The sequence below is a fragment of the Monodelphis domestica genome, chromosome 1 (genome assembly GCF_027887165.1).
Source record: "Monodelphis domestica isolate mMonDom1 chromosome 1, mMonDom1.pri, whole genome shotgun sequence".
In the NCBI taxonomy this organism is placed as follows: Eukaryota; Metazoa; Chordata; class Mammalia; order Didelphimorphia; family Didelphidae; genus Monodelphis; species Monodelphis domestica.
In genome coordinates, this window is record NC_077227.1 from 11,233,060 (window position 1) to 11,241,928 (window position 8,869).

At 49.3% G+C, this 8,869-nt stretch overlaps 1 protein-coding gene across 2 annotated transcripts in view; it reads left to right on the forward strand.

Moving 5' to 3' along the window:
- The window catches only part of RNLS (renalase, FAD dependent amine oxidase), a 234,822-nt gene extending 229,256 nt beyond the window's left edge, over positions 1-5,566 (forward strand). For both annotated transcript variants that reach the window (XM_001363159.4, XM_056819078.1), the window contains 2 exons: positions 2,866-3,041; positions 4,770-5,566. In XM_001363159.4, coding sequence (XP_001363196.2) covers positions 2,866-3,041; positions 4,770-4,922 — 329 coding nt within the window. In that variant the 3' untranslated portion in view covers positions 4,923-5,566. The remainder of the gene's footprint in view (positions 1-2,865; positions 3,042-4,769) is intronic.
- The last annotated feature ends 3,303 nt before the right edge of the window (positions 5,567-8,869 follow it).

An 8,869-nucleotide genomic window follows, 5' to 3' on the forward strand; every position in this document is an offset into this window, starting at 1 on the left:
TTCCATCTGGACCTCAGAGATTTTTTCTTAATGAGCTCATTTATGACTTGTTCAATTTCTTTTTCTAAGATCAAGTTAAGTAGTTTGTTTCCTCTTCTTTTTATCTGTGCAATTTATACTTTTTAAAATATTCATCCATTTCATTTAGATTATCAGTTTCATTGGCATATAATTGGGCAAAATAGCTCTTACTATTCGCTTTGGTGGTAATACATTTACCTTTTCATTTTTTATATTAATAATTTGGTCTTTCTTTTTTTAGTCCAATTAACCAATAGTTTGCCAGTTTTACTGTTGTTTTCATAAAACCACTCCTAGTTTTATTTTTTAGTTCTTGAATTCTGGTTTATAATCCCTTCTGCTCACTGCTTCCATTTTAGGGGTGAACTCATCCTCTTCACTGTTATGATTGCTAACTGTATTTCTCTCCATCCTATTCTTTTCTACTTATCCTTCTCTCTCTTTTTTTAACTTCTTGCCCTCCTCATAAATCTCTTTTACTTCTGCCAACTCTCTCTCTTAATTTTCCTTCCTTTTCACACAATCACTCTTTCTCTTAGCCCTTTTCTCCTCTTCTATCCCTGTTGGGTAATATGAATTTCTATACTCAAAACTGTGTGTGTGTATCCTTCCTTATTTGAATCAGTTCAGATGAGAATGAAGATATCTGGACAGTTTATTTTTTTATTTCTTAAAATGTTATGTCCAGATTCTTTTTAAAAATATGACAGTCCAATAATTCTAAATTATCTCTCCTAGATCTATTTTCCAGATAAGTTATTTTCCTGATGAGATATTTCATCTTTCCCTGTATTTTTTCATTGTTTTCTTTTACTATGTTTTATTGTTTCTTGATATCTCATGGAGTCATTAGCTTCTACTCAACTAATTCTAATTTTTTTTTTTAAACCCTTACCTTCCGTCTTGGAGTCAATACTTTATATTGGCTCCAAGGCAGAGGAGTTGTAAGGGCTAGGCCATGGGGGTCAAGTGACTTGCCCAGGGTCATATAGCTGGGAAATGTCTGAGGCCAGATTTGAACCTAGGACCTCCCGTCTCTAGGCCTGGCTCTCCATCCACTGAGCTACCCAGCTGCCCCCCTAATTCTAAATTTTAAGTAGTTATCTTCAGTGAGGTTTTGTACCCCATTTACCATTTGGGTAACTGATCTTAAGGAATTTATTTTCTTAAATACTTTCTGTGCTTTTTCACTATATTGTTAGTTCTCTTTTTCATAATTGTCTTGCATTGCTCTCATTTCTTTTTCTTGCTCTTTTAAAAAATCTCTTTCCTCAGTTCTTCTAAGCATTCTTATTAGTCTTGTATCTAATCTGCATTTTTCTTCAAAGTTTTGCTCATGGATGTTTTCAAATCATTGTCTTCTGAGTTTGTGTCTTGAGTTTCTCTTACCACTATAGATTTTTTTAGTAAAGTTATTTGTTTTGTTGTTTATTCATTTTTTCAAACTATTTCTCAATTTTGGAGTTTATATTAGAGTTGGACCCTTCTCACCTTGCTTGGGTGAGGGTGAGAGTCACTGTTCAGAGCGTCAGGCTTTTTCACACATTTTTCAGTGCTTCCAAGGTGGTATGATCTGGGGAAAGGCATGGACCACTCCCTTGGTCTGGATTCTAGTCTTTACCCAAGGAAGGATCCTTCTCTCTCATAACCACAATTCCTCTGGGTTATGGGCAATGTTGGTGCCAAATGGTGCCTAGTCCTGCACTCAGTGCTAGCATAAAGGGAACCCTGTGGTCTCCTTCTGACCAGGTGTTCAGCCTCCTTACTGTCGCCGGCTACTGAGTGCTCACTTCTGAAACCACTGTTGCTGCCATCATGGCCACCTCCAAGGTTCCCAGTTGGAAATGTGTCATTGCGTGGTACTTGCTCCCAACTACCACCACAGAGCTGTTGACCTCTTTCCGTCCTGGGCTGGGAAAATGACTCACTGACTTGATGTTGTCATCGTTGTGCCACTTAGAATTTGACTTGATGTGGTTTTCTTTTTTTAAGTTATTTGAGAGTTATTTGAGAGATTTCAGGGGGGAAAGGCTACGTAAGCAGATGGGGAATAACTACAGACACGGCATGGTTAGATTTTGGTAAAATATTTCATAGGATTTACATCCAGAAGGTACCTCCGGAGCCACCCCGTCCAAGCCCCTTGGTTTACAGATGAGAAAACGATGGGGACGTCTCTTGCTCATGGTTGCCCCGCTGAGATTTGATACAGCCATGTCACCCTAATAAAAGGGAAGATGAAAATTGGGCTGGATAACTGCAATTCAGCACATTCCCAGCCATTTGGGTGATTGGATTCAAAGAGCAGTCAGGGCGAGGCACCGGGTCAAGTAATGGCTGAAGCCTCAGTTTCCCCATCTCTAAACCAGGGCTAGTGATAACCCTAATGTCCCAGGTGTTGGGAGGCTCCTGTGAGAGCATCGTGCTTGTAAATATTAGTTCTTATTAAAATACAAACCCTAAAGCAGTGTTTGAATTCTTATTAATTATATATTTATATATAATTATATATTTTTTATTATCATTTCATATATAATTTATATATGGTCGTATATAAAGAATATATATATATAATGAATGAGTCATTGATGAGTAGCAAATGTATCATTCTAACGGCAGTACTGAGATGTGAAACTGGCTCTCCTTAGTAAACTCTCCTCCGGGGGGACCCAGAGACGCCTCTTTTTAGGGGGATTCTTCGTGTTGGCTTCAGAACTTCCTTGCTGAACTTTGTCTTTCTAAGACCCACCTCTTGGGTCTGTGAGTGCTGTCTGAAGCCCGGCCCTTTGGGGACTGGCCCCTCTAACCAGAACTGTCTCCTTCTGGTCTCCCCCCTTCTCGCAGATGCCGCGAACACTGGCCCCTCTGTGGTTGTCCACAGCACAGTCTCCTTTGGAAAGGAGAACGCGGAAAAAAGCATCGAGGCTGTCCAGGAAGTGATTCTGCAGCAAGTGAGGAGCCTCCTACCAGGCCTGCCCCCGCCAGCCAGCACCACGTGCCACAGGTGGACTTACTCACAGGTGAGGAGGAGGGCCTGGGGCTGGAAGGGCCTTCAAGGACAGATGAGGAAACCAAGGCACAAAGTAGTTGATTGATTTACCCAGAGTCGCTCAGATAGGAAGCCTCTAAGGTGAGATTTGAACTTGGGGATTGCTGCTTCAGAGCCCATCTCTTGGCCGTATACCATGTTGGCTGCTGTGGGAAGTCTTCAGTCCTCTTTTGGTGCCATGTGTTATTCTCCTGAAGAGGAGGAGGAGGAGGAGGAAGAGGAGGAGGAGGAGGAAGAGGAGGAGGAGGAGGAAGAGGAGGAGGAGGAGGAAGAGGAGGAGGAAGAGGAGGAAGAGGAGGAGGAGGAGGAGGAGGAGGAGGAGAAGGAGGGGGAGGAGGAGGAGGAGAAGGAGGAGGAGGAGGAGGAGGAGGAGGAGGAGGAGGAGGAGGAGGAGGAGAAGGAGGAGGAGGAGGGGGAAGAGGAGGAGGAGGGGGAAGAGGAGGAGGAGGAGGAAGAGGAGGAGGAGGAGGAGGAGGAGGAGAACCAAGGAGGATTTTCCTGACTTCTCCATTGTTCTCCACCCCAGACCTCTGGCCCAGGGCTCCAAGGGGTTCAGGGCCCCATCCAGAGTCACAGAGCCAATATAAAGGGCAGCGAAGGCCGGCCGATCGCCAGAGACGATGCATGAGTGTGTCCGCAGAGTGGGGCAGGCTGCTCATGCCACTCACGAGTGACCTCCCAGCCTATCCAGCAGGCTCATCCCAGGCATCTGCTCCTGAAGCCGGTGCTTCTCCCCTTTCTGCCTTTCTTGAGAGCCGGCCGGGGTCCAAGGCACAGAGCTGGAAGGGACCTTTCCTTCAGCCATTCCTGTTACAAAGAGAGCTTCCCCTCCTCTCACTCCCATATCCAATATGGTGCCAAGGCCTATCCGGTTCACCTTTGCAGCATCTCTCCAATAGGCCCCCTTCTCTCCTCCAACCCAGCCCCCACCCTGGTACAGACCCCCATCACCCCGTGCTGGGACTATCGTAGGAGCTACTAGAGGCATCTGCCTGCCTCCAGTCTCTCTACTCCGGTCTATGCTAACCCCCCCCACTCAGTAAACTTCATTGGCTCCCCATTGCCTCCAAGATCAAATACAAAATCTCCCGGCATTCAATGCCTTTCAGCACCCGCCTCCTCCCACCTCCTCCCCTCAATATATTCTTCCATCCAGTGTATCTACTTGCTGTTCCTTGAAGGAGACATTCCATTTCCTGGCATTTTCACTGGCTGTTCTCCATGCCCTGGACTGCTCTCTCTCCCAATCTCCACTTCCTTGGCTTCCTCCAAGTCCCAGCTAAAATTCCGTCTTCCACAGGAAGCCCTTCCCCACCTCCCTCCACTCTAGCGACGTCCTTCGGGCAAGATCACTCGTCCAGTGTGTGCCCGGTCTTTGCCTTCTGGCTCTCCTATCAGACGGGAGGCGCTTGATCAATGCTTGTGTTGACTGAGAGCCAAAGGGGAGAGAGCTGGGGATGGCAGCGTGAGGGGATGGCGGGATGGAATGAGAGATGCTGAAGGGCCCGCGCCCTCCCTGGAAGCGGGAATGAACGCGGCCGGCCCTTTGCCTCTCTGTATCCCCAGCGGCTGGCACTTGGAGAAGGTGCTTCCATGTCGCTTGATTCAAATTGTGGATGGGGAGGTAAAGGGAAGCCTTCCTTCTCTCCCCGCTGCCCCCGGGCCATCGCCCTCAGCCTCTCTTGGTCTGTTTTGGCAGGTGACCCAGGCCATCCCTGACTGCCCAGGACAAATGACTCTTCACCACAGGCCCCTGCTCATGTGTGGAGGGGATGGTTTCACGTGGTCCGACTTTGGTGGGTGCCTGGAATCTGCTCTGTGCATCATGGAGGCCCTGCAGCCTCACCTCTAGTGCCCGATTCACTTGGCCTTTGGCTTCTCCAAGAGATCTGAGCCCATCTTGGTTTCTCAGAATTTGTTCTTTTTTGACTGAATGAAATTCCAGGAACGTGGTCCTGCTTTTGCCAACTTCCCATTTGCCGAATTGAATAGGAGATGGCGTAAGGATGTTGTAGAGGAGCTCCCCCATCTTTTAGATTTCATCACGCCTGTCGGTGACCGCGCGCCCGAGGGAAACAGAGGCCTCGGAGCAGGCCACGTCCCTTAAAGCCAAGGGCTCATCTGGAACGGGAAGAAGGAAATCCTCAGCAGGCATTCCTGCTGCTCCCAGACGAGCTCTTTGCAACAATCCAGTTTAGAAGTCACTGAGGCCCCCGTCTGTGCCCACTTGGGCAGAGGTTTTGGTTGCTTTTCTTACCCAGTCTGACACGCTATTACTCAGCAAGCCTGTTTGGGGTGGAGGCAGAGAAGCCTTTCTTACTTGTCTTTCTGAGACTCAGTTTGAGACTTTAGGTCAAAATGCCACAACTGTTTCTTTGGCTCCTGGGAAGACCAATAAACACGCTGAATTTTAGTTTAGTTCTTCGAGTCTCACCAAAAAATTTAGCCCAGGAAATAATCAAACTTGACTATAAAATAAAAAACACTAAAAGAAAATCTGGTTTTATGTATTTTTATATCTCCTTTCTTGCCTCAAAGATGGCGCCCATCTATGCTGCATGAGTGATTATAACATGTGTGGCAAGTTTAGTGAATCCAACACAGTTTTTAAATTTCAGTAATTCAATACATGGGAAATAGTTTCATGTTTCAATCAATTAAAAAAAACTTTAAAAAACAACTTGCTAAGTTCCTACTGTGTGCCAGGTGCTAGTGAAGGTGCTTCCATTCCCTCGAGGGAAGCCCATGTTCACCGACGAGTCATCTGTGGCTGGGCATGCAGTATGCCACGCTCCAGAGGGACTGGGTGCCTGGGCCAGGCCTTGAGGGGCTCGGTCCATCCAGCGTCTGGACTCTTGCCATTGGTAAGAGGGTAACTGCAAAGGCACTTCCTCCATGCTTCGCAACCCTCCAACAACCATAAGCCAGCCAGTGGCGCCATTACCGCCATAGTGGCCCTGTCGATCCATTCAGCCTCCCTAAGACATCTCTCAACAGCAGCCTTCCTGGGCGGTGAAGAGATTGTCCGCTCTGTGTTTACCTCCCCAGTGCTCTCATCGGGCCTTGGCACGTCCTAGGTGCTTCCCAAAGGCCTGCCATCCATTCTTGGGCTTTCTGGGGGCAAAAAATGATCCCCTGCCTAGAAACAAGGTCCCTGCGGAGGACCAGAAAAACACGTCACCAGCGCCCAGGATGCCAAGGAAGGGAGGCTGAAGCCCGCTCGCTCTCCCCGTTTCCAGATGAAGACAAGATGTGCATCTCTCAGTTCTCAGCCAAGTCGTCTCGTCCTGTCTGGGGGGCTTCTTGGGTGGGTTGTTGAACATCCGGACCATGCAGAATAGTCGGGGCACCTTCTTGATGAGAACCACTTTTCCCACGTGCTGAAAAAGTGGAAACTGAGCCTGTTCTGCTGGCTGGGGTGACACAAAGACAGGAAGGCTGGAGCCTTTTGCTGTGCATTTAACGGAGGAGGGGTCTGTGAGGTCATCCATGTGGCAAACTCCTGATGAGGGAAGAAGCCCTTCGCCCCCGGAAATGGGTCGATCTTAACCGCTGGTATGTCTTAGGGAAGGGGTCGAGGCGCAGACAGGTGCAAGGCTGGGGGTCACCCCCTGGTGATCCCCCAATCTGCTCCCTGCTTGGTGAACATTGGGGTCATTGATCCCTTTGTGATTCCTCAGGACACATCCAAAAAGAACTTGAATGATTTCAGTGACTCTTTTCAAGTTCTTTCATCATTTAAGGATTTCCCAGGCTCCGTCCCAGTGAAATATAATCATCCTTTGAGTTCACTTCCCCTGGACAGGGAGAAGAAACTTTGTAGAACAAGCAGCAGGTGGCACCAGCAGGGACAGAGTGCAGCAAAAGGAGTCAGGGGGCCCTGAGTTCAGATCCTGCTTGGGATAGTTACCAGCTGGATGACTGAGCCTTTGCCTCGGTTTCCATATCTATAAAATAGGGACAGTAATCCAACTCTCAGGACAATGGCGAGGATCGAATGAGATCATATTTGTAAAGCAAGTTTCAGCTAACCCAAAGGGGGCTCTCCCCAAGCTTCTATCCTGGTGCCCTTTTCTCCCTCTAACTCTGTCTCCTAATAGCCTCATCGGTCCCCAACGCAGGTCTACACGTCCAGTCCCAGGCAAGCTTTTGACCCAGATCACCAATTGCCTATTGGACATTTCAAAATGGAAGTCCCCGTGTCAAAACTGAATCCACCTCCTTCCCCTTCAAGTCCAGGATTCTTCCCCGTTTTGTATCTCATACCCTTTGGTGGTCGAGCAGAGCTTAGGACCTCTTCTCAGAAGACTGTTTTTAAGTGGCTGACACAAAGTACCCAGGATTCCCAGCAGAAACCCGTTGGGTTGAAATAAAGGTGCAATTGCTCCCCCTAAAACATCTGCAGACCCTTTGAGGAGAACCCGTGCCCTCTCCATGGTGTCAGACACCACCAGCCTCCCCATCTAGGGGCAAACTTGGGGCTCTCTGCTCCTGCTCGCAGCGGGTCTGCGGCTTTGCCCTGCTCCCTCCTTACCTCCCACCTCATGAAATCCCTCTGGTGCCCTCCGAGGAGCTTCCGCCCGTCCATCCTTCTGTGGGGTCCTCCAGCCTCCCTCCCACCCAACCGCCTGCTATTGGAGCACTTGGCGGGGACACACCGATGTTTTCCTGTATCCTAGAATGGATTTCAGTGCTTCCTCCTCTGTATTTGTCGGTCCCTGGCGCATAGTAGGTGCTAAGGCTGCCTCCTTAGCCAGAGCTCCACCAAGCTGAATAGCCTGAAGGAACACCGTTTTGTGGAGATGATAAAGCGCAGTGGAAAAGAGAGAAGGAAATTGGCTCCCACATAGAATGACGTCATCTCTCAGCCTCTCGTCCCTTCCTTCCCATGCTCCCTTCTGCCCCGCTCACTAATGACTGCAGAATTCCCTGAAACCAAAGCATGGAGCTTCGGCGGAGCCTGGAGCCTATTCTGCCGAGTCCTCCGCCCATTGGTGGGAAAACGAAGGGCAAATCCAGAAGCCTGGAAGAAGTCCCCAGGCCGAGGCGTCACCCCGGCCGTGGCATTGGCGTCAGCACCCACTTCGCACAGCCGCAGTCGCATGTGTCCATCCCTCTGACCACCGCTCACAGCAGATTTCTTTCTCGCTGCTTTTAAACCCTCCCCTTCTGCCTTGGAATCTTAAGTATCAGCTCCAAGGCAAAGGAGAGACAATGGTAGTGAGTGACCTGCCCAAGGTCACCCCGCTGGGACTATCGGAGGCCGCCTCGGAACCCCAGGCCTCTGTCTCTAGGCGCGGCTCTCCATCCACCAAGTCACCGGCCTGCCCCCACGGCCGCATCTCTCACTGACCTCTCACTGACGTGTTTTCTTCCTCCAGGAGGAGGAGATCCCGGCTCTTCCCCTCGGATTTCAGCCCTCAGCACAGTGCCTGGACCACGGCTCGGCCTCAATAAAGTGTGCTGGCCAATCGGTTCCTAAGCCTTTGGGACTCCCAGACGGAAAAACTCCCTGCACTAATTCGGATCAGCACCTCCTCCGGGCCTTCTGCCTGCAAACTTTTCCCGTTTTAATGGTGTTTGCTAGTTTCCTGGGCACTGCCACATGTTTGCGTATTCAAAAGCACCTCAGGAAGGGAGGCGCAGACTTCGTGCCCAGCCCAAGGCACCCAGATGGGTAAGACCTGAGCTCTGGTGAGAGAGGACTCAGACCCAGATCTTCCTAGTCAGCCCTTGTTAGAGGCACCGTCAGGATCCAACTTTACAGGGGAGGGTAAAAGAACCGAGTTCTCTCAGGAC